General features: G+C 41.3%; 1 protein-coding gene across 1 annotated transcript in view; it reads left to right on the plus strand.

Moving 5' to 3' along the window:
* Positions 1–3,979: 3,979 nt before the first annotated feature.
* The window catches only part of NEB (nebulin), a gene marked incomplete at its 5' end in the record, with an annotated part of 191,460 nt that continues 169,124 nt past the window's right edge, over positions 3,980–26,315 (plus strand). Inside the window, 10 exons of the mRNA XM_079783149.1 lie at positions 3,980–4,015; positions 7,897–7,938; positions 10,066–10,269; positions 12,677–12,784; positions 13,262–13,366; positions 13,942–14,046; positions 14,739–14,843; positions 19,761–19,865; positions 23,658–23,762; positions 24,393–24,500. Coding sequence (XP_079639275.1) covers positions 3,980–4,015; positions 7,897–7,938; positions 10,066–10,269; positions 12,677–12,784; positions 13,262–13,366; positions 13,942–14,046; positions 14,739–14,843; positions 19,761–19,865; positions 23,658–23,762; positions 24,393–24,500 — 1,023 coding nt within the window. The remainder of the gene's footprint in view (positions 4,016–7,896; positions 7,939–10,065; positions 10,270–12,676; positions 12,785–13,261; positions 13,367–13,941; positions 14,047–14,738; positions 14,844–19,760; positions 19,866–23,657; positions 23,763–24,392; positions 24,501–26,315) is intronic.

Genomic DNA, 26,315 nt, shown 5'->3' on the forward strand with positions numbered 1-26,315 from the left:
CAGGAAACAAAAGATAATCACAATATATGGGTTTCAGCTGTTAATAGCATTTTGCTAAGCATAATAATGTAAACATTGAATTCTGAATTACATAAGTATTACCAGGATAGAGAGATGGGAGATGAGGTTTGTGTCTCATGAGAACGGGGGTTTATATAAAAGAGAAGCGAAACTTCATCTTCCAAGGTGGGAACTTAACAGATAATGCTTATGATTGAAAAAAAAAATCAGTATCGAGCAATATAGACCTGTTGTTACATGTGTAGAGATAAATAACAAAGGATAATAAGCCTTGCCAAATGATTTAGTTCTTAAATGATATGCACATATAATTTTATTAAAATAACTAGAGGCCCGGTGCACAAAATTTGTGCACGGGGGTCCCTCAGCTCAACCTGCACCCTCTACAATCCAGGAGCTCTCAGGGGATGTCCTACTGATGGCTCAGGCCCACTCCTGTGGTTCTCTGCTCTCTGCGGGGACTGGGGGTTTCGCTGTAGCCATGGAGATGAAGCCCCCATGCCCTGCTGTCTGCTCTCTGCCTGCCGCCACCATGTGAAGGAAGCCCCAATGCCCTGCAGTGTGCTCTGTCTGCCAGGCCTGGGGGCTTCCCAGACATGGACACACTAAGGAAGCCCCTATGCCCTGTTGTCCTGGCTCTGTCTGCGGGGCCTGGGGGTGTTCCCGCCACCACCTTACTAAGGAAGCCCCCAAACCCTGCTGTCTGGGCTCTGTCTGCCGTGTCTGGGGGCAGATCCAGCTTCGCCGCTTGGTCCGCGTGAACCCGGGTGCGGGGCTGACGGGCCCAACAGCTGCAGCACCGGCGGGGTGGGAACTGGATCTGCCCCCTCCGGCGGACAGGCCCAGACACTCCAGCAGCGGGGCTGAGGGGACTGGGTGCCGCCATCTTGTGGCTGTGGGGGCCGCCGTTTTGTTGCGGAGTGATGGTTAATTTGCATATTACTCTTTTATTAGATAGGATTAATAAAATCAAATAAACTGCACTCTGATCTCTAGGAAAGCATCCTCTGAAGCTTTGCTATTGGCACTTTGCTTTGCTTTGGCGTCAGTTATACAGGCTTCTAGTCAAACTCCTATTGATTCATAAATTCTTAGACTTAACGACTGTCTGATTTCAGAAACTTTGTGATATTTTGGTATTTCAGTCTTATACAGATTAAAGTTCAAAGACTCTAATAAAGTGTGAAATATGGTAATAACATCAATTATAACAGCTAACATTTACTGAGCACTTGCTATGTGCAAGGCATGTGATCAGAACCTACTGATAAAGGGCATTACTCTTCCACAGAAGAGAATACAGATAGACTGGAAAAATGGATAGAGCTGCTCTTTCCTCCCTAGAGGGCACAATTCCAGATTAGCATTCGAATGTGTATGTTTATCTTTATATTATTTTGTACCATATGTTATTTAAAAAATGGGGCCTGTATTATTTTTTAATTTAACACCATCTTTTAAGACACATAATGAATAGTAATCACAATTCTTCTAGTATGCAACTGCCAAGTGAATGATCTCATATTAACACATATCCCTCAGTCATAAGACCTGTGAGAATATACCAAGTGAACAGGTATAATTAGTAAACATGAAAATGATGTTCAATTTTATTTATGACCATATGAGTCACCAAAGGGGGAGAAGCACATACTAGTATGTTTAAAATATGAGATTACTTCCTAACATTTAACTCAAATATAACTGTTACCATATGTTTAGTCTCAAATCTATATCAGTATATGGGTGACCCACAGGGTTTTTGCCTCAGTACAAAGGACTGGAGAGGGATTAAATCAGTGAAAATTGTCTTTAAGTTGAAAATTTTCAGATAATTGTTTCAAAGTCAGTGGCCTACATTCTGACTGGCCTAATAGAGCATTATCTTCTCCCAGTAATTTACTGATTTCATTTTATCTGCTCTTGCTGTTCAGAAATTGCACCCTTTTGTGTCTGCATTCACACTTTGCGTCTAGGAGCCATCTGAGTAAATATAAAATCAGTAATCGTCATGTATGAGAGAGGCTCTATATTCCTAGCAGCCAGCCTTACCAACGGAGAGAGAAGATAATGAATGTGATCTTGGCATACCCTCCTGTTTTAGTAATAGAAAAATGGTGGGGCCTGATCTCTTTAATTACACCCTATGGATAGCTTATATAATGTCACCATCAAAGAGTTTCACCTAACACTTCATTTTGTTACATTTAAAAGAATTATTTTTGCCAACTTGGTACTTTCTGGGTCTTATTCCTCGATTTCTTTCACATCAATATCTGCGGCTTGCCTGGTGAGCTGTACGAGAGTGAGCATGTTTACCTCTGTGAAGATTGGACAAATGATGTGAAGAAAGCAGTGACAGAAGGGTCAAAGCCCCTCAAAATCATGCTTATTTTTCTCCAAATTCTTTTGCACGAATATGGCATTAAACAGGGCTGCAGTACATGAGAGATTTCACGTAAATTTGAACCCCATATGCTGGAAGTCAGGCAAAATTTCGCTACATTTGAATAGTTCTAAGCAAGCAATTTGTTACCCTTTATCCTTTAGTGAAATTGATGAACAGGTGGTTTTCAGAAGATCACTCAAGTATATTTAGCTTCTGAAATTTGAGCAACGCAAGATCTGATTGGCTGCTCTTGCCACATGATAATTGGGAGCCCAGGCACCACGCTGGCTCTTGCTTGGGGTTCTCAGGAGGGGAGAGTTGGGAGAGGCTTTGCTGCTGAGGAAATTTATTTGATAGATTGAAGGTAAGGCCCGTTTATGGCTTTTTCTGTAATGTTCTTTCAGGAGACGTGCCACAGCTTCCCTCGAAGTATTTTCCAAAGTCGTGGGTGCTAACTGGGGAAATGGGCGATGGACACGGTGACTGGGAAAGTCCGTAACGCCATCGCCGTGCCCAGGCCCTACTAACATCTGACATGCAGTGTGTGGTTAGAATCAAGTCTGATACTAACCACTTTATTGCTTAACCGAGCTGGCTCTCTGGTCTAACAAAATCTTTTCATTTTTGCCTTTGATTTTTTTTTTCCTAAATATATCAGTATGAAAAAGGATCCTATATTTATCCTTTTCTACTGGGCTTCATGTGCCTGAGGAGTGGCAGTTTCGCTAGCTTAACAAAACCAGCCACAGCAGGGTATAGGTTTACATGGCAAATATGTCTGGGCCAAGCGACAGCTGCTCCAAGTCATCATCCACTTTTATCAGGAGAGTCCCACTCCCTGGCGTCGGCCTACAAAGGCCTTGGGAGATCCTCTCGTTGGTGCCCGAATTAGGAGCTTAGGTCGAAGACCCTCAATCTCACGCATCCTTCAGTTAGCGCGTCAACAATTTGTTCTTTTCCAGGTTTGAACGAGAGCTACAGAAACGACAGAGAAAAGTCCACACAAGCCGATGGTGTTCGGGAGGAAAATAAACCCATTGCCTTGAGGTTTCTATTTTTCTTTTAAAATCTATTGGCAGGTTTATTTTGCTATGTTCTCATTTGAGACGTAAGGTATACTGTGTATCGTGTATCAGAGCATATGGAGACCTCTTAGAATCTCGGTGCTACGGGGGAAAATGACAATTTCTTCCGAAAGCTGAGCTGACATTCCTTTTGTTTGAAAATGTTTCTCTCCAAGTATTTGGAAGTTGAAGTACTCTGTTCCTTTGATTTAAATCCTCTCACTCCCTTACCACCACCCCTCCCCTCCGGGGTCCCCGTCTTTGTTTTAAAACTTGGACTAAGTTGATCTTGTAGCCACAAGCAGATTCATTCTTTTAAACCTGCACTTAAATGTCTTTTCTCACTTAGCCTGAAAACATATATGTACGTGTAGAACGGATAAGATTTTAAATTCTGCTTTTATAATGTTGTATAAGCTGATTTCAGTCCCGGGGATAGATGCTAACGTATCTTCATTTGTCTGGAACATGAGCAGTGTGTAGGTGCCACTACTACTCTGAGAAAATGGCAGATGACGAAGAATATGAGGAGGTGGTGGAGGTAAGATACAAAAACTGACTCCGACAGCAAAGCATTGTATGTAGCAACAATCAAAGCCATGCAGGTGAATTAATCATTTGAAAAATACAATGCCTGTTATAACTTCACAACAGTCATCATTAAAGCATGAGAAAGGAATATTTTATATTCAGTTTCACTATAATTATGTGGGATTTAAAATTGAAAAGAAGTATCACTGTTTCCCACTTTTGCTTTTCTTTAAAGTCTCAAAAACAAAACAAAACACAGAGTGTAGGGAAAAGGCAGATGTTAATTTGTCTTCTAACTAAAACTACCTTCTCCCCCACCTCCCAACCCCGAAGGGACAGAGAAGATGGAGAAAAACTTCTGGAAACTAAATTCTCTTTCTTAGTGTCTGCAAAGAAATAGAAGGGAAAACTCTTTACTTCAAGCAGCTGATTATCTATAGGGAGATATGAGTTAAATGCATATGTGAGATTTTATATACATGTACATGTGCATGCACACACATATAAAAATAAACTCACCCCTGGCCATGTGTCTCAGTTGGTTGGAGCGGCCACCGTAAAACAAAAGGTCACGGGTTCAATTCAACAGAAGGTCACGGGATCAATTCCCGGTCAAGGCACATACCCAGGTTGCGGGTTCAATCCCCAGTCATGGTGTGTACGGGAGGCAACTAATCGATGTTTCTCTCTTGCATCCATGTTTCTCTCTTTAAAAAAAAAAAATCAGTAAGCAAATAAATAAGTTAACTCAGGATGCTCCCAAGGAAGAGTTGGAACCACAGTTCCACCAACTCCATTGCATTCACCCAAGGGAACAAAACTAGCTTTGCATTTGAATTTTGAAAAAGAACAAAGACCACAGTGGCATCTTGAAAGATTCCCTCCAGATTATTGGTGGATGTCTAACATATTTTACGAAGTTGTTGTTTATTTCATATATATATATATATATTATATAATTTTGTTTTTGTCATGTTATGGTTTTCCTTCACCAGCTCTTGCCTTTAGTTCCACATCCATATAAATATACTGCCATTGAATATAAAAGTGGTTAACAATGACTAATTGATGGTGATATAAATACATATATGAACTTGGAGGCAGTTTTAAAAAAAAATGAAAATAACTTTAAGAGCCACCTAGAATCAAATTTCAAATGAAAGTGCCAAAATTTGTCTTTGGAAGATTATTTTATGGACCAGTCTATATTTCTTTGTTTGTTTGTTTACTTTTGTTAATTCTTACCTGAGGATTTTTTTCCATTGATTTTGTTTTAGAGCAAGTGGAAGGGAGGGAGTGAAGGGGAAAGAGAGAGAGAAAAATTGATTCGAGAGAGACACATTGGTTGCCTTCTGCACATGCCCTGATTGGGGCCAGAAATCAAACCTGCAACCGGGTACATGCCCTTGACCAGGAATCGAACCCATGAACCTTTGGTGTGTGGGCCAATGCCCTAACCACTTAGAAACACTGGCCAGGGCAGGACCAGTCTATATTTAGATGAAGAAAATTTTATTTTATTCTACAAATAAAGTTGCTGTTATTACTGAAACACACACACACACACACACACACACACACACACACACACACACACACCCCAGAATGAATCTCATCCAATATAACATTTAAACTCAAACTCTCTGGCTTCAATGACAAAGACCACATTTGTCAACGTTCAAAATTATCGCTAGTGTGCATTTCACATATGTCTCTAAAGGGTTGGATAATCAGTATCAAACACTAACACAATTATAAAGTAAATTGCCTTTCCTATGATGCTAAAACCAGGAATATTTTTTAGCTTCCAACTTAAACATCCCTTGACCTTCTTAATATAATTGTGCTCATCGGTCACTGAAAACTGTCCTTAGCAATGGACTCGATTGATTTAACGAGATGTCATAAAAATGGAGGGGGTTATTTTTAGGCCTCTCGTCCTTGCCATTTTGTCCCCATTACTGCTCCGGGTCTGACCAGCAGGTGCTAAACTAATAGACTTCCTGCCAGACAGTGTTGAACCAAGGTCTCTCTGACCTCAAAAAAGATGACACGAGAATGGGGTAGTGGCAGATTTGAGAAAACAGTCAGGGGAGAGTTCACGAAACAGGCAGGAATTTGCTTTTAAAAATACATCTCCTAGGGATCTCAGGCATCTAAATAAAATCGTACTGTCACTCTCTACTCAAATTTAAATGAACTTGGAAAGAAAGGAAAAGAAGCAACCCATGTACTATCTAATTAGTGGCAGAGCTCTTTTAAAAAGTGAGACTTGGCATACAAGTTAACGCCAACCACTTGGGTAATGTCGCCTTTTTTATAAGCTTATTTCTAGGATACATTTACCAATCACGAGAGCCCAGCAAAGGTAAAATTGGATGGCTACCCAAGAGCGGCTTTCACTTGGCTGCTAGTGAAGATCCAAAACAGTTATGAATCATTCGTTTAAGTTTAATATTTCTTCGCAAGTCACTGATGTTTTGTGTGGCCAGAGGAATGGTTCCATTGGATCCGCCTCAAAAAATATTCCCCACAGTGTCCAAATGATATTTCCCAGGGATGGAGCACCAGCATGTGCAAGATAATCTCGGTCCTGTAAGTGCTGGTGATTTCTGTTGCCTTGTGTAAGGACACAGAGATGGAGTTAGATTTCAAATTAAAAAAAAAAATACTAAAGGAGCAAAGAAAGTGCAAGAGTGAGGGATATTAGGCGAGGTTTATACTAATTTTACTGCAAGTGAAATGGAGCAAGTGGCCTATTGACCACATGGGTCAATAACTTGTTGAGAGTTCACTGAGCCACGGGCAGAAGACAAAAGGCCAACAAGAGAAATTTTTTGTTCAATGGTTTTTCACTTTCCCGAGTGTATGTTTTGGTGACAAAGAAAAGAAAAATGAAGCATAAAACCTATATATTTTTTTGACGGAGAAAACGAGCCAAGTGTTTCATTTTCGTCCCCTTCCTGTGTGCCTTGGCCTAAACCAGTCTTCCCCCTGCTCCCCCAGCTTGGCGGGCTGAGGCTGGAGGCAGGATTCCACTCTCCTTACGCTTCTGAAACAAAATGTCAGCCAGTTCCTATCCGTGTCTATTTATTGCTGGTGATGTCAGAAGTAGAACAAAAGTAGATTCGATTTCAGGTCCCGGCTGCAGGCACCTCTGAGCCATTGGCGGCAAATGGCTGCCCAACTCCCACATTTTGTGATGAGGAATCTCTCATTTTTTCCTTCCCTCCTGGGCATTTGTAAATGTTCCTTTTAATACCCCTTTAGGATCATCACACCACTGGAAAGGGATTTGCTTGACACTCTGGAAGAAGCTCATTACTTAGCAATCAGGGTGATCTAGGGATAATTGAAGTCTATTATTTCCATGATACAATCCATTTAAAAATTTTATTCACACTGAGGTTTCTGTTTTGTTTTATTATTAGTTAGCCTGCAGTGAGTTTCATCAGAGTTTCTCTCTGGTTTTTGCATCATAGGAAAGGCAATTTACTTTATAATTGTGTTAGTGTTGGATACTGATTATTCACCCACTCCAGGTATTATTATTATATTCTTTTCCCAGCAAATTTTACTTGGGTACCAGAAGAAAAAAATGTTACTTATAACAAGTAAAATAGCCTCCCAGGACTAGGAACCGGCCCCATACACCTTTCTCATCACTCTGCATCTCCTTGTCCAGTCTGATGGCGTCCACTTCAGCTTCCCCAAAGTTTCGCCGACTTAAAATGGGGTCCAGAATATGAACAGGCTCCCTCTTCTGCTTCCTTCCCCACATGTAGCAAACCAAAGTGGGCTAGTGAAACAACCCAGGTGGCGTAGCGGAGGCAGGGGAGAGGTGATTTCTGCTTTGGTTCTCATGACCTCACCTTTGTGCTCTATTTATAGTACTACACGGAGGAGACAGTCTACGAAGAGGTGCCGGGTGAGGTAAGACCCAGCCCACACCTGCATGACCTGCACGCTCATTAAAGCAGGAAGAGCCACAGAGCAGGCAAAAAGAATCTGAGGGAGGATCACTTACCCATGTGTGCTCTGCAGCTGGGGGTACAAGAAGGAATGATACCTGTTTGACAGGTTTTATCTCTGTTTTTGCCATTCAACCTATCGAAGATGCTGGGGGATGGCTCCCTCCATAGTTCATGTGGTATTTTTGATGCAGGTGATGCTAATTAGAGTAACGTCAGTGGCTATCACCACTCTGACTGCAGCAAAGGGATGGCCTTGAACTTGTAATTCGCATTGGGGCCAGCAGGTGTGCTGTGTGGAGTTGTGACTGTTGGGCACCATCTCTGCCGATAGAGATGGTGCCTCTAACCCTTTGTCCTTGGCAGTGTCATAAAATGCTACTTAGACTTTAGCACATAAGGAATTCTGAGAAAGCCATTCCCATATCCCAAATTGAAGCATTTCCCCCCAAGGTGAAATATCTCACTCATGCCTCATTTTCTGCATGGAGATGTTTCTCTTGAGCATGACAAACAATGATATGGATGACTAACCCTAAAGCCTGCTCGGAGAGCCTGTGACTTCATGGAAACTAACATCTGTAGGTGCTGTAAATTGGTTAGTTTCTCATGGTCAAACACACATCTATATCTAAAAAGCCTTAGCAACCCAACGACCGAACGACCAGTCAACTGGTCGCTATGATGCGCACTGACCACCAGGGGGCAGACGCTCAACGCAGGAGCTGCCCCCTGGTGGTCAGTGCGCTCCCACAGCGGGAGTGCCGCTCATCCAGAAGCCAGGCTCAGGGCTGGCGAGCGCAGCTGCAGTGGCATGAATCTCTCCCGCCTCCACTGCAGCACTACCGGAGTGGTGGTAGCAGCAGGCACATTGAGGCCGGGATGAGCCAGAGTGGCACGGCGCACAGCGCCCGGCCCCGGCTCCTCCCTGGCCGCCTGCTGCTTCACGCGCTGCTACACCCCTCCGGGGATGTTGGACTGCCAGTTTCGGCCAGATCTCCACAGCAGGGATCGGGCCGAAACTGGCAGTCTGACATCCCCCGAGGGGTCCTGGATTGCAAGAGGGCGCAGCCCAGGCTGAGGGACCCCAATGGTGCACAAATCCATGCACCGAGCCTCTAGTCATAAATAATGAGCAGAAAGCAGCCTATTAGCAATGGTATGACAACACTAGAGAAAGTTGTCTTAAATACACAATTTCCTTATTACTTAGGTTTCTCTTCTCAAAATTGATGCTAGAACTCTGCCTTTGATCAGGTGGTTTTAGCTGTAAAGAAAATTATATTATGAGATTGATGGAAGACTTGGCTGCTTATTATCTTTTCTTACATACAGTATTTTTAACCTTGGACTAGACCTGAACTTTGGGCCCGAGTTTCTTCCACTAGAACTTTTTGAAAGAAACAGTAATTTCCCACCTACCACATACATAGGGCTGTTGTGAGGATAATTACCCCATTATGTTGTCACCATTATTCCTGTCCTTTATTAGTATAAATGGCATTCCAGTTCACATTAACTAACTTACTAAGCCAAGAGCATGGTAATCACTTGTAATATTGATGTGATTCATTTTTTATAAAGTTCATTATTCTTTGTCTCATACTACAGGGGAGAATGCTTAAATATCTGCAGAATAACTAACCAACTTTTCCTTAGACTTATTTAAAAGTTAATATCAAAGTCAAGAATGTGAGCTTTATTTTATTGTCTTAATCTTTTGTCCTCTGATCCCAAGTTTGCTTTTACTTTACCCAGTCCACTTAAAAATACTTTAAAATGTTCAAGAATACTTTACTTCTTATTTTAATCCCACCTTAAAGTGTTTTGAGTCCCTTTCTGCAAGTGGAATTTTAAGGCAATGTTGTAAATTAATAAGAAGCAACTTTTCTACTCCATGCAATCTTGAACAATCAGCAGTATGTATGTGACATAATGTGCTTTCAAATGGACATAGTGTGTGATTTTCTGCTTTGGCCTATTTTAGTTATGGAGAAGTAACACCAGGGATATAAGTCAGAATACCAAGATCATGCTTACTGCAGTTTTTACTTTTATAACGATGTTGAACTGTATGTTGAATTTTCAGACAATAACAGAAATCTATGAAACTACGACGACAAAGACAATATCTGACCATGAGCAATCACAACCTTCGAAACCAGGGCTGGCCCAGCCAGAACCAGGAAAGCCGGCGGAGAGGAAGAAGGTTATCAGGAAGAAAGTGGACTCTTCGAAGTTCATGACTCCCTACATTGCACACAGTCGGAAAATGCAGGACCTCTTTAGCATAGTAAGTTTCACATGACTTCTGCTAACCTGGATTTATTATGGAGAAATTACTGATCTCAACCAACTCTGTTTTGGATGCTGGCTGGATTCTGCTCCTTAACCTTGTATGAGACAAAATTATTTTGAAGAAATGTATACTCTTGCGAGTCTTGAGTTTTCCTTTCCTGTAATTTATTTGTACCATTGCAGCATCAGGAAAAGCATCCTTGTTTAAATTATTCCTGCAAAATAAGCATTAGGCCATTTATAAAGCACTTGTTGGTATTTAGTCACAATTAGTTAGCCAATCTAGAAAAATGAAATCATAAAGACAGGTTTAATTGACATCAGTTCACAGAAGCTACTAGTAAATAGCATCTATTTAAATAATGAGCAAGATGCCTCTTAAGTCGGTCTCTAAGAGATGGATGGTGAAGAACATGTAGCTTAGAAAACCAGGATCAGACTAAGAAACTAAGGATCGATGTAGGGAGCGGTTATAGGGTTAAGCCTCAGACTGACCTGTTGGCAAAGCCACAAACAAGTCCCAGCTTGGAGGGCACAGTCCTCTAAGCATAATTAAGCTTGACCTTATGACACTCCCTAGATCAGTGATGGGCAACCTTTTGAGCTTGGTGTGTCAAACTTCGCCAAAAAACTGAGCATAACTCAGGTAGTGTGTCACTTTGAGGAAAAAACATTATTTCGCAAATGTTTCATCCTCAGGAGCAGCAAATGTTTCATCCTCGGCATGCGGCCGCCTCAGCGGCCGCGTGTCATCAGAAATGGCTACGTGTGTCAGTGCTGACACGCGTGTCATAGGTTCGCCATCACTGCCCTAGATCCTTCCTGGGTAGCTAATGGGCTGTGGGAGGTGCAGCAAGTGCTGCCAAAACAAGTGAAACTCACAAGAACATTGTAACGACTACCTTGTTTACCTCTGGCTATAAAATAAAGCATCATCTTGCCATCTGGATCTCTCTGTGTGGCCTCAGCCAGGCACAGGAGATCCACCGAGCCCCAGCTTATTCTCTTGGTCTGTCTTTTCTTTAATCCTTTGCCGCCCGCCTTCCCCTCAGGCTCCCCGAACACTTGGCTGTGCTGGCCCGGCACAGATAAGAATGTTCAGCTGTACCTTAGAACAGTGGTTTTGAACTGTGGCTGTACGGTTATAATCCCCTGGGAGCTTTAAAACTACTAATGCCCGGGCCATTGTGGTTTTATCCGTCTGGGTTTGGGGCCAGTGTAGAAGGATTTTTAAGAGTTTTTCAGGTGATTCTAGGTGTGGTCCAGGTTAGGCTTCACTGCTCTTGATGGCCCCTGGTCTTTAAAGTTGTGTAAGTTACACTGATGAGTAGCAGAATCAGACCCATTTGAATGGATCTAATTTGTTGATTGTCTATGGTGGGCTGAGGTCTCACTAGGTAGCCTGATTGCATGTCCTCTTGAGGCACGAAAAAAAAAAGTAAAGTATCTCAGGGAACACTGGTTTATATAAGACTAATGTTTACTAGTATGTCAAAAGCATCCTGTTGTGGTTGGGCAATACTTACTTTTGGTTGAGTGTTAACTTTTGGGGACTATTGAGTATATTTCTAGTTCATATTCTTGAATGATCTAAAACTTAGATTTCTAAAAATAAGATAACCTTGCCTTTTTTTTAATCACTGTAGTACTGAGCAAAAATAGAAATTATTTTTGTCAACTAATTGCCATAAAAATCTCATTAATTCAGACACTGATATCCTAGAATTTCTGGTAGACTGAGCAGAATGCTGGCAAAGGTTTTTAATATTTTAAAAGTGGTTAGTAACTAAATCAATAATATAATTTAGATTGTTGACTACTCCACTCATGAATACTCTTGAAACATTAATAATGATAAATTATGCATATTATATATAAGGCAAAAACTCATTGCATAATTAGCAGAAACAATAAAATTGCATTTCTTTTCAAAATACTTCATAATAGAGATTTTCCATTAATTCAGGTGGCGTGTCAACTATCCAGATCACTGAGTTTAGCTGCAACTTTTGAATTGAATATTTTTGCATTGTATTAGCAATTAAATCTTTTCACATTTGGTTCCATTTCTATATTTATTTTCTAAAATTATTGCATTTCAAGCTTTTTATGTGTGCACTCAGACAATAAAAACATTAAGAGAGTCATTTTAGGGCATTTCCAAGACAATAGTCTGTAATACCATTTCTACTGTCTCTATTATACAACCATGTTTAGGAAAAGCAATTAACAAATCTATTTTAGTGTTTGCTGAGAATCAGATAGAGGACAAAAAAATGCTGTTAAAACTGATAATTGTTATAACTTGCAGATTTTTTTTATCAGATGGGGATGAATGCATTGCCTGAAATTTCTGCTGCTGCATTATAAGATTTTAGGCTAATATCTGCTGTTCTTTTCAGAACAAATACAAGGAAAACTATGAAAAAGGAAAAGGACAGCCATCCACCATCACAACAGATACCCCAGAACATCGCAGAATCAAGAAAGTACAAGACCAACTCAGTGAGGTGGGCGGCATTGCTGAAATAAAACACAGACACATATAAAAATATGCCTACCACTGGGAACTGGCTTTAAGTAGGTGTGGAGAGAATAAGGGGTTGAATTACTGTGAGCCAGTTCAGGAATCCAGAGGAAACATTGGCCATAGATGCTGCTGCTCTAAATGTGAGCCCAAAGAGACTTCTAAAAGCTTGTTCAGAGAGTTAACTTAAGAGGTGATGTGCTTTGGAAGTTCCAACTCACTGTGGTCCTCCCTACTGGAGCACAGGGAGGGTGACATTCAGCCAGGAAAGCAGACACACAGTAAATACAGGGCTCTGCAGATCTTCAACGATCATCGTTTCCTACCGGAAATAAAGAAACTTTGCTTTGTGATGCAGTCATAGAGTGATTGGGTGGATGCTCTTTGTTGATAAGATATTCTTTAATATACTCACATGGTCTTGCCTGTCCTGAATTCTAACTGGACATTATTTCTGCAGGTTAAATATCGAATGGATGGTGATATTGCTAAAACTATCTGTCATGTAGATGAAAAAGCAAAGGACATTGAACATGCAAAGAAAGTGTCGCAGCAAGTCAGTAAGGTAAGGTCATGGGATGGATGGCACTGAACGGGCCTGACCCTGCTCGCCAGCCCCCTGCATCACAGGCACTGTGAGCTCTAAGTGCACGCGTGTCAGGGAGGTTGCCCAGATGACCGAGTGGCCGCAGGAGCTAGGTGGATTGGAGAGCCTGTGTGACTCCGTTGCAGTTGCTGCATGGAACGCAGTCCCCCTGTTGTCAGAGTCTCTTATTTTTTAAGGAAGTGGGAGCTGAAGTTTTACGATAAATCTTCAAATTTTAAATGTAGGGAACTAATTAAAAACACTTTTTGAAAACACCGTGTAAGTAAAAAAAAACACACCAAAACACACGTGTACCATCCAAATTCAGCCAATGATGGATAGGTTGCGGCATTTAAAAGGAATCTATAGAGAATCAGAATCATGATTAAGTTTTAAAAATTAGATTTTTTTTTCCAAGAAAAAGCTTACTAAATGCGAGGAAATTATTATGGGATGTTGGTGTGGTCGATGTTTTCCTAATCGATGCTAGAAAACTTTGTTCTCAATCCTCATGTCCACAGGGAGACATCAAGCCCTCTGCTCTTTTTGTTTAGGTTTTATACAAGCAGAACTGGGAAGACAACAAGGATAAGTACCTGCTTCCCCCTGATGCCCCTGAACTTGTCCATGCCATTAAGAACACAGCCCTGTTCAGTAAGGTAAGGGCCTCTTCTTTGTCACCCCTCTGTCTCCTGTTTCCCTACCATGTCATTTAGAGGAATACTCCTAAACTCTTGGTAATCTGAAACACGGTTCTCCAGTCTTTTTGTGAGTCGCCTTGAGACCCGTGGGGCTGCAGGGACAGGGCTTGGCAAGAAGGAACTGAGAAGAAAGTCCTGGGCAGAGCAGAGGAGAGGGTCCTATCAGGAACCTGAGCCACTTGGGGGAGGAGTAGGAGGCAGGAAGGCAAAGATGCTCCTGAGATCCAGCTCTGCAGGCCCACGAAGCAATATTTTAGTTTTTCTGTAGACCCTGTGCTACACTTTGGATATTCTTGGCTGTCACTCTTATGAAGGGTCTATTTTGTGACAGAAACTATATTAAGTAGCTTCCTGGCTCCTTACACCTGCATTGGTACTTGTTGCAGGAGGTAGGTAAAGCCACAGAGAGGAGATGAAACAGAATTAAACTCAGCTGCCCTTCTGTCAGTAAGATTTGTCAGGAGAAGCAGGAGAACCTATTAATAACTCTGACTTGGATTGGATGGAAAGGGGGAGGTGATCTGTGAGTTCCATTTACCTTTGCTCTCACCTTGCCCTTGGTTCTTTATGCCATTGATGGGTGAATTGAGAATTATGTATTTCTCGTGTGATTTCATTTTCTCACAACTTTTCACTCTTTTCTGATATAGAAACTATACACCGAAGAGTGGGATGCAGACAAAAGTTTGTTTTACCCCTACAATGACAGCCCGGAGCTGAGGAGGGTTGCCCAAGCCCAGAAAGCTCTCAGTGATGTAAGTGAACGGCAGTCAGCACCATTTGTAGTGTGCACTCGGGCGCCTCAAATTACATCGTCTGGCCAGAGTTCATTGCAATTCGTTAGAACAGACTAAATGCCATTATTGCAGAGGAGGAATATATCAGAATCATTATAATTTTTTATGTCTAATTGGAATTAGATTTTATCATTTATTTTAGATAGAATTTAATCCAATCCCCTTTTCTTACAGGTGAGGAACCTAAGTCTAAGGCCACATAGGTATTTTAGTGGTAGAACCCAGACAGGAAGCCTGGTCTTGTGGATCCCAAGGCCAATGTTCTTCCCACAAGGGCATGCTCTCTTCTGTCCCCTTGGCTGGAGCTGAGTTTTCCTGTATAATAGAGTAGCATTTTTAAAACCCATTGGCATCACCGCCACCTTCCCAAGCTCATTAAGTAAATGATATTATTGAAAGATTTTGACTTGCTATCCGAATCATAAAGTCAGAATTGTGGCGTGTCCCCCGTTTTCCTGCATGGGGACTTGACTGACGTACTTGACCAAACATGTGTGTAGTTATCCCACGAAGACCTCTTGCCCTCGGTGTACATAGAGGATCTTACAGACTTAGCAAAAATGTTAGCAGTCCCATTGGCTAGAATTTTAGACCTTGTAAGCTGTTTATTGGAGGAACTTTAAAGCCCTGATAGAGTCCCTAAGGTCGGAAGCAGCGGCAGCAGAGAGCCTTGCATGGGCCCAGCACTTCCCCTTGTTTGAAGTTGCTTTATTTCTTTGCCCCTGGATTTGCTAGAGGCCACGCTGAAAATTCAAAGTCTTTAGGAGAGCACTCTATTATAAAATGCCAAGTTGTTTTTCAATGAGTTGTCAGCTAGATCCCTGGAAGTTCTTATATTCAATATGAACTTAACAAGCCAGTTGGCATCTTAAAACTTATTGGGATTTATTTCTAATGGATCTTACGATTCTATCTTGCCCTGCACTAAAATTATATATACTCATTTGTTGGTGTATCCAACTTTGGAGTTCTCATTTTTATTGCCTCTCACTTGATACCACCTGCAAATTTAGTGGATGTATTTTCTATCCCAGGTTGCATGTAATTGGTTAAAATATAGCAGATATATTCTTATTCTTGCATATGATAAGCTAAGAACTAAAGAAGGTGTAATAATTGCAAGGCCATCTAGTGTGCCAATTTTAATGTGTGGGGACCTTCTGCTTTTCTTTTAAGATTAGCTTTTTGGTTCTGTATCTCATGAATATGTACTATAATGTGACCTTTACCAAGTGATCAATAATTAGTTATTGAAAGTCCAATATGCATGCATCCCTGGCAGGACAGAAGCATACAATAAGCAGTTTTCATCATTTGCCTTGAAAAACCTATAGCCAAGCTGGTCAGATGAAATTGTTATATATTAAACCACAAGAAAAAAGTTAAAAAAATACAAGCTCTACAGTCTAATGCTTGCTAAGAGAAAGACAAGACACATGTGAGTAATCAGAGAAGGCCATGTGCAAGTGGTGATTTCAAGAGAATGGGCAGTGATGAACAGGAAGGGCATTTCAAGTAGAGAACTCTTGAACAAAGGGACAGGGGTGAAATGAGTTTGGGGCATCAGGGGACTAAGAAAGTGAATGCTGTGGGTGCCAAGTTACAAAGGCAAGAAACTGGCACCAGGACCTTGAAACTGGCACCAGGACCTTGAAAATGCTGTGGGTGCCAAGTTACTTGCAAGAAACTGGCACCAGGACCTTGAAAATCATGCAAAATAGCTTTAATATGATATGGTAGGCAGTAGGAGGCATCATAAGATTTTGGGAAAATCTCATTATAAGATAAAAGTAGAATCTGGAGAAATATTGATGGTTAATATGAGTTTGGGACTAGGCAAAATCATAGGAGACTGTTTGTATAAGACTATTTTAGTAATATAGATGAATCAGAAGGATGATGGGGACAAAGAGGAGGGAAAAAAATCTTAAGGTAATAAGTATTTAAAAAGTGTTAATGATATTGGATATTGGAAACAAAAGAGAGAAAGAAGCCACAGATGAATTTATTACCAAGACTGGCGGTCAGGGCGGATAGCGTTATAACTGGTAAAGATTCATTAGTTAAGGAGAAATAGAGTTGAAATAATGGAGGGAATATTCAGATCAAGGCACCCTATGGATAAATTAGAAATTTAGTACTGTTGCATAAATGTGAGATGACAAGAGATTAATATTTGAGATTCATCAAAATATAAGTGACAACTGAAGACATAAAAATGTATGAGGAAGGCAAAACTGTGTATGACCAAGGGCCGAGTTGTAAAGGACACCCTCACTGTGGACATCTGGAAAGGAGCCAGCAAAAGAAAGAGGGGACAGATGGTTGGAGAAGTTGAAGGGGAACCAGGAAATGTGTGTCATCTAAGCCTAAGGGGAGGTTTCCAAGAAGACACTTAATCTCCTAATGTCTCCCTTTATCCTTAAAGTGGAGAGATGAAGGGTTGCCTCCATGCCACTCTAGTGCTATGGACTTTGAGCAATTAATGTTGGCCACATCTTTTGAGATAGCTCAATAGAAGACATAATGAAGGTGAATTATAATAATGAAATAAAATCTTTCTGTCCTTGCTCAGAAAGACTTGGCAGTAAAGGTATGCTTTTATTTTATTACAGACTCAGTATGCACTAAGTATCAGATTACTGACATGCCTATTAATAATGCTGTCAGCATCATGAATTTTTACAATTATTGGGCGCCAAGCAAGCTATTGTCCACAGAATATACCACTGGGTAGGCATGTAGATTTCAAGCTAAGGGTTTGGTTTCAGAGGATCCCTCTTCTTCTCCTGTATCTTCTTCCTGGGTTTCTCTTAACCCTAATTATCATGATTTCTTTATTATCTAAGTAAAGATTAAGTAAACACTAAGAGAGTCCTTCAGCTGATCCAGAGCACAAAATTTTAAATAGACAGAATTCTGAGCAAGGTTCCTGAGAAATTAGGACTTCTAGAACCGATTTCTCAGAAAGCTCTTGACAGGATGTCATACTTCATAAGCGTTTCTCCTGGAAGAATGTTGCTTTCTCCTTAAGGACTTAGCCAGTCATGGAAAATACAGGTTGCCGTACGCCTAACATAGGTCTTTACTCATTTAAAAGAAATTATGCACTGGAATTCAGTGAATACATTTAAAAATCTGTCTTTTTTTTATCTTACTTGATTTAATGTTCATGAAAGCTTTTGTTATAGATACTAGGTAGATATTATTAGAATGAGATAGAGTTAGACTTGGTTAAAGCATGAAGAAAATGATTGGGACCTTAGAACTACATACAACCTCTTCACTTTATAAATAAGGATATTGCCAGGTGAAAGGAGAAATAGGGAGGGTAGAAGTCTCATAGTTGAGTAGTGAACGAGTTGGGAGGATGTTTCTCCTCTATAGACTTGCCCCGATGGCCTCGGTGCATAAATCACACATTCAGAAATTAGTCATTGAGCCCTCAACTCTAGTAAGGTTCTGTGCAGGCCACAAAGCTTCCCAGATGATAGGTTATGTTCTTTGCCGTCCCAGAGCTCCCAATCTAAGGAGGGACAGATGTGTAAACAGCCAGTTACAGTGTCATCTGATGATTCCTATAAAGGAGGTAAGGGCCGAAACCGGTTTGGCTCAGTGGATAGAGCATCGGCCTGCGGACTCAAGGGTCCCAGGTTCGATTCCGGTCAAGGGCATGTACCTTGGTTGTGGGCACATCCCCAGTAGGGGGTGTGCAAGAGGCCAGCTGATCGATGTTTCTCTCTCATCGATGTTTCTAACTTTCTATCCCTCTCTCTTCCTCTCTGTAAAAAAATCAATAAAATATATTAAAAAAAAAAAAAAGGAGGTAAGGGCTAAGTTGAGTGAAAACACCAGAGAAGGTCATGGAGTCAGGGAGGGCACAAAAGAGGAAATTGTGCTTGTCCTGAGACCTGGAGAACAAGTAGCAGTTTGCAGGCAGATGGAGAGAAGGTGGAGTTGGGGCATCCCAGAGAAAGGAAGCAGCATGTGTGGTGTCCAGAGACATAGAGGGCTTCATGTGTCTGGGGATCTGTGCGTGTTCTGCATTGTGCTGGTCTTACGCCCTGCAAAGGATGCTTCCCCTCTGAGCCATGATGGGGGTGGGAGAAGGCAGGGAAAGACAAGTGTGTAGGTTGTCTTTACTCTATGAAAGAGGAAGCTGAGGGTAGGATGGAGTTGATTGGGGCTTAAGGACAGTGTTGTGGTTTTTGACTAGCTCTTGGGAGTAGAGGCTGACCAGAGGTACACATGGGATGTTCAAGCTTCAATAAAGGCAAAGCGGAAATTGGATAAATTCAGGTCCTGGGCATAGAGCCCCAAGCAAGCTGTTATTCACAGAATATATCGTTGGATAGGCATGTAAATTTCAAGCTAAGGGCTTGGGTTCAAGAGGCTCCCTCTTCCTCCTCTGTCCCTTCTTCCTGTGACCCTTTTAACCTTTCTTATCATGTTATCACTAACCAATCCATAGATTTTCTTCAGTAGCACTCAACATCCTGGATGTAAGAAGTGTGTGATAAGTTAATCCAAAGCTGGCAGTAGGCCAACGGGTGTGATGGAAAGACAAGAGGTTGGGAGTTAAGGATGCTGGTTAAGAGAATAATTTCAGTTGCAGATTATGATGTGGAGTCAAATGGAAGGAAACAGATTTAAGGCCAATAATCTTGGAGAGGAGAGAAAACTCAAAGAGAGAAATCACCAGTAATGCTGAGGGAAGGCCATTTAACATCTACAAGGATAAACTGTGCTATTGGTACACTAAAGTTTAAAATTCAAGTAAAGATAAAAACATAGTCTTTTTAAAATGTCAACAAATGGAACATGAGAAATGGAATAACTATTGATGGCTCATTTACATCCCTTTCTTTTGGTCAGATTTCCTACAAAAAAGGTCACATTGAACAGCAAACGCATTTCACATCTCTGGCAGATCCTCCAGATATAATATTTGCCAAGAAAGTGAACGATCAAGCGAGCAAGGTAAGTAAACAAGACTAGAACACTGGTTCCCTTGAAAACTCTGCTTAATAATCTCAACCACACCCTGGCTGGGTAGCTCAGTTGGTTGGAGCATTGTCCTGATAGGCTAAGGTTTGGGTTCACATACATGAAGCAACCAGTAAATGTGTGGATAGGTAGAACAACAAATCTCTCTCTCTCTCTCTCTCTCTCTTTCCCTGCCTCTCTCTCTAAAACCAATAAATTGAAATTTAAAAAAACCTCAATCCTCAGAAAAAAATAACTAAGGTGAAAAGATAGAAAGTTAACACTGAGTATTTTTGCATATGACCATGAAAATGCTATAGCAAAAGCAATACATCCATGAACATCATAAAACTGTGTTAATAAATGTTCAGCCAGCTTGATGACTTAGTGACTGGTAAATATGAAAGCTGTATTTTGAAAACAGAAGCATAGGCATGTAAATTTCAAGCTAAGGGCTTGGGTTCAAGAGGCTCCCTCTTCCTCCTCTGTCCTAATATCCTTTGACATTTGACTTATCGAAGTGATATGAACAGATAACCTAGTAACCACACAGAATCTGTTTTAACCCAGTGTGAAGACCCCATATAGTTTTATGCTCCCAGTCAGACTTGGAGAAAATAAGAATGTATGAGTGGTCTCTGAGACATAGCTTAGATTGACAGCTGTGGGGAGGGCACCTCATAACTTGCAAGGCCTTGGCAAACAGCCTGGTCAGCCTATATTTAGGCTGGTAAACTAGCTCTGAGGAATGCAGAGAGACAGATGTTCAGCTGATGAATACATCCCTGATAAATACCCTTTTAAAAATTGGTCCAAATCGGGCCACTTTCTCCTGGGATACTGCTGCTTTTAAATAAATATTTTTCTTTGCCCTCTGCGGAGTTGAGTCTCAGTTGGTTCTTAAATTTTTATGTACAGTATAATTTCACTAATAGGAATACCATGAATCTGAGATTTTGCCCAGGGCTAAGCAGAAATTAACTTCAGAACTGTTCATAAAGAGATGGCCTACTGAAAGGGTTGACATTGTAAATAAAATCAGGGGAGCAAAGACCATTAATCTTTTTGGAAGAAAAAGAAAAAGCTGTTTTCAAGTAGTCATTTAGAAAGAAAAATAAATCTTTTTATTTAAAGCATATTTTAAGAGATATCTTACTAAGACAACATTCTTTTACCTTATTGAGTATGCACTGTGGGTATTTGGAAATGATTCTTAAAGTCACTTTCAAACCCCCTTATGGTGAGTCTTTTCACTAAGTTAGGCTGCAAAGGGGAGGCCATACCTTCCTCGGCAGTTAACAAGCGCCAGCCTCCTCTCTCATAGTGAACATCTTCCCCGACTTGGGAGGACTCAGGCACGGACTGTGAGAGACCCGCCTCCACCCGGACCCACTTGGGTTCTGGGTGGGAGGGAATGACAAGCTTTGGTTCATGAAGGGCGAGAAGGGGGAAGGACTCTGGATAAGGTAGTCTTCCACTTTAGTTCTGCATCTTGGTTTAATATGTCTAAAAACATCAGACATCCATCTCTTACTGTGAGAATTACTCTCCTACTCAATTTTGCTTAACAAATCTACATATGTGATCCTTAGTTCTAAATAATAGCCCACTTTGGGACCTCATTAAGAATATTTGCTGCCTTCTCATTTTATTACAAAGTTCTCTATATCTCAGTTTGGGGGTGCATCGGGCCCAACTGCTCCCCACCCCCAACCCTAGAGTTTTCTGCCTTTGACAGCAGGCAGAGGAATAGCAGTATCTCTGCAATAGGAGATCTTAACCTCTGGTGTGTGCACATCAAGTATCTCTGAAGTTGTAAGTATTTATGGGCATTTTCTCAAATTCCTGATAAGGTCTATTCTCCAAAACGTTTAGAAACATTTCTGTAGGCTGTCTTAACAAATTGAAAAATCAGTTTTTATTGACTTCAGTTCTTTAAAATTTCAAAAAAGAAGGGTAGGCAAACTAATCAGCAGTATAAAGCAAATTTTATCTCAGCAAAACTTTCCCTTGAAGAATACACACACACACACACACACACACACACACTTTTCTTTTCTTCAGAGTTTCTTACTCTCTGTTATGTTACAATTATTATACCTCACGTTTGTTTATTACTGTAGAGTTTATAAACCGTTCTTCAGTGTATGTATGATCTTATTTAAAATTCCTAACAATCCTCTGTGTACATATTATTGTCAGTACGTATGGTTAAGAAAACTGAAGCTTAGAGAGACAAAGTTACACCTTTGGAAATGATGGCATCAAGCTGTGGGCCCAGAACTTCTGAATTCAGGTCCAGAGCTCTTAAATGTATAGCTATTAAAACCACTTGGTTATTAATTAGCATATTAACCTTTTGAGAAGGAAGGACATAGGGCATTTGAGAGAGGGATGGAATTCCTTTACCTCAAACTCACTGTCTTTACACATCAGTTACCCTTAGTACTTGTTCTGCTAAATGTATATTAGAAAACCACTTTCTTTTTCCTTGAAGAGTGTGATGGAGGAGGGGGAGGTTAGGCATACAAACACTTTGAAACACATTGGTTATGTCTGTTAACACATTCTGTGAGCCAAGGAGGGGAAACTGCTCTAACCCAGCTCACTCTGGCTCATGAGCCCAGGTTTGGGGTTGGCTAGGCTAATTCAAATAACACTCAAGCCAAGGTCGTTCGAAACCACATACCATGGACTCAGTTCAATTTAGTGCGGTTGAACAAACATTTATAAAGTAACTTCTGCAGGCTGCATTTGTATTAGATTCTGAGGATGCAAAATGAAGAAGACATAACTTCTCTCTCCAAGGCTTTCACAGCCTAGGACTCTGGTGTTATGGTGTCTGGAACCTATGAATACATCCCAGTGCGAGTGTCCCCCCTACGTCCCGCGTGGTTCAGGGTTCAGGTTCAGGGTTTGGGTTCTGAAGGAGGCTGCACACAAATGAAAGAGACTAGACAAGAAAACATAAATTTGGGAATTGGGGGCCAGGCGGGAGCCCAGCTCAAGAGCAAGGGCTCCGCTTTGCTCTGGCCTTGCTATCCATTTTATTCAGGATTTGGGACACACCCATCGCCCTCAGGCAGGCAATTCCAGTAATAGCTCCATGATGGCCCATCAGCAAGGATTTACGTAAAGACTTAAAGGTGGAAGTTGCTTCAGCTCCCTTTGTCTCAACTAGACAGTGGGTGCTTGGCTCTGACCTTTCAGAGCCTTCAAGGTTAACCAGCCTTCCGGGTTCCTTGTCCACACCTCTCTGCTAGTGAAGGCAATGGGCGGCTTCCAACATCCCAGTTTAATTTTTTAATTACTTTCCAGTTCTCACTAAAATTTCTTGAAGTCTAAATGAGTCTTATTCATTGGCCTGCAAGCCAAATTTTGTTATGGTATTGCTTTCTATATAACTAGAGGTTTTGTTAAAGCTCACAAAGTAATGGCTAAGTTCATTTGGCATGGAAAGTTGGGGTTGAGTGGTTTTATTATAACAATTAATTAAAAATGGAAGATACTTCTGTCTCTCTCCTTCCTCAAACATCAGGGAACACCTGTGAGTTCTGAAATGAACTAAGTCCCCAAACTCAGTGAGAGGAGGAGGAATTAGTACCTCTATCTCCCTCACTCAGCTTTCTTGTTGGGTAAATGGACACTGTATTGGAAGATTTGAAGACATCTCTTAAGGACCCACCAAAGGTCTAATCAAGATATTTTTGAAAGCTAACCATTACCACTTGATTTGCACTCTTATTTGTTAAATCCTGGATTTTGCTTTTTTTTCTTTTCTGCTAGCTAAAATACAGGCAAGACTATGAAAACAAAGTCAAAGGCAAATGGAGTGAGACACCTTGCTTTGAAATTGCAGCCGCCAGGATAAATGCTGATAACTTCAGCACAGTAAGTGGAAAGGGATGGCTGGGCAGCCCTAGTCTGAGAGGGGACCCTTCCTTTATGGTTTCCAGCCACCTGCTGCACCCACAGTGGTACTGGAAGACCTATGTCCTGGCACCTCTTCTTGGGAGCAAGGCTTGTGCAGAGTTCCCATTAAGAAAAGAAATACCACAATCTTTCCTTTTCTTTTTTTGAGAAATTTTTTTTTTATCAGATACCATTATTCTTGCTTCAGTTCTCATAGGAACAATATGGTCTCAAAGTGAGTACTGGTCAAAAGGACCCTTTTAAATTTATTCTTTGCTGGGAACCTAAACAGTACATGTATGAAACTGATTAGTTTCTTCCCAGATTTTCCTCACTGGGAAACAGACCTTAAGTCCTCTTAAGGTCTTTGTCCCGGCCTTTGAGAGTCTCTCCTTGGAGTCTGTCTTTCACCTATTGTAACTGCTCCAAACCTCTGTTAAGTTGCTAATTGTTTTGGTGATGGCACCACGTTCTGTAATTGTAATCGACCGTGTGTAAGCCAAGAGGGGCACGGCGTTGGGTATCTTCTCTAAATGGCCTCTGTGCCCCCATGTAAAAGCCTTACGCAGGTTTCCCCCAGAGTTCTTCAGTATGTTTCATGTCTTACAGAGGAAATATCATGAAAGCTTTGAGAACATGAAAGACCAGATCTACTTCATGCAGACGGAAACACCGGAGTACAAAGTGAATAAACAAGCTGGGGTGGCAGCTAGCAAGGTATGAGGAAATTCTCTCATTTATCTTGATCATCTCAGTGTGGGTGAACTTCTTATAACTCTTGTTTTTATATGTAATACAAAAAAAAGAGGGTTCTTAAGGGGCAAAAAAGTACTTTGGGATTGTAATAGGGCTACCAAATTTAAAAAATGTTTTTGCTGTGTATGAGCATTGACAATACCCAGTTACCGTCCTCAAATCTCATATAGTAGAGGACTTTTGATACCCAGAAGTAGAAATGCTATAATTTCAGACATAACGCAGAAGAGGGGTCTTAAGACCCCCCCCCCCCCACTCAGGAAGAGGCAGTTGAATATAGACCTTTCCACACTCACCACTACCATTATTTTTCTTGCATTCCGATGAACTGGTGGAAATCTAGTCATAGACAACATACATGAATCATGAATCCATGGATAGGCTCAGGCATGCTATGGAGTGACTTTGGTAAATCATCAGACGCCTTGGAATTCTAGAGCAGGCTGGGCACTAGAAAGAGCATAAACTGCAAAGCCAAACAGACTTGATTCTAACCCTGGCTTTGGCTCCTCTGGAGGAGTGAGAGAAGAAAGATCACATAATGTAAGAGGCTGTTTCAGTATCCAGGTGCAAAACAGTGAGGTTTTCACCCAGTTGGTGTGGCTCAGTGGTTGAGCATTGACCCATGCACCAAGAGGTCACTGGTTCGATTCCCAGTCAGGGCACATGCCTGGTTGCAGGCTCGATCCTAGGTAAGGAGTTTGCAGGAGGCAGCCAATTGATACTGATGTTTCTCTCTAATCAATGTTTCTATCTCTCCCTCTCCCTTCCTCTGCATCTAAAATCAATAAGAACATATTAAAACAAAACAAAACAAAACAAAACAAAACCAAAAAACAACAAAACACAGTGAGGTTTTCAACCAGGAGGGTAGCAGGACAAGTGATGAGAAGTACTTTGCAGGTTGAGCTGACTCGATTTGATATTGGGTTGGATGTGCAGAATGAGAGGAAAATTTGGCCTAAACAACTAAACGGATGGGGTTTCCCTTTATCCAGATAAGAAAAACTGTGAAAACAGTGATTTTTTTTTTTTTGCAAGAGAGACATGAGCTCAGTTTCAAACATGTAAGAGATGCATTTTAGACTTCCAAGTGGAAATGTCAAGTGGGCAGTTGATTACATGAGTCCGAAGTTTCAGGGGAGCTGTCTAGCAAGGTTGTATAAAGTTGGGAGTTATCAGCATACGGATAGTATTTAATGTCATAAGCGTGGAGGCCATCAAGGGAATGAGTGGGGAATGTCTAAGGACTGAACTCTGGAGTGTTCCGTGTGAAGACGTCAGCCAGATGAGGTAGGAGCAAAGTCCAGAGAGTGATTTCTCAGGAAGCAGGTGGAGGGAGAAGGCAGTGACCAACTGTATCACATGTTTCTGAGATGGATTTATCAGTGTATGGTCCCTGGTGAATTTAATGAGAGCAATTCAGTTGAGTGAATGAGAAGAGAGAAATAGAAAAATAGGAATATACTCAACTCTTTCAAAGTATTTTGCTAAAAAGAAAAGAAAATGGATGAATGTGTGAAGAGGGGACTTTTTTTACACATAAGGGGCCTTTTTCCCCCCCAAGGAATACATAACTCTATGAGACAGAGAGAGGTTCTGTCTTCCGTCCCTGGTGAGCCCCCTGTGTAGTCTGTAGGGGGGCGGTGCATCTGGTTTTCAGTTGTGTATCTCCTGCCTTTGGATACCAAGCTGATTGCATTTGTTTCCTGGGGTTCTTAAATGTTGATGGATTACCTGGGATTCTTTGACCTCGTCTGTATTCCATGGTTATAC

This window comes from Cnephaeus nilssonii (assembly GCF_951640355.1).
Source record: "Cnephaeus nilssonii genome assembly, chromosome: 10".
Classification (NCBI taxonomy): domain Eukaryota; kingdom Metazoa; phylum Chordata; class Mammalia; order Chiroptera; family Vespertilionidae; genus Cnephaeus; species Cnephaeus nilssonii.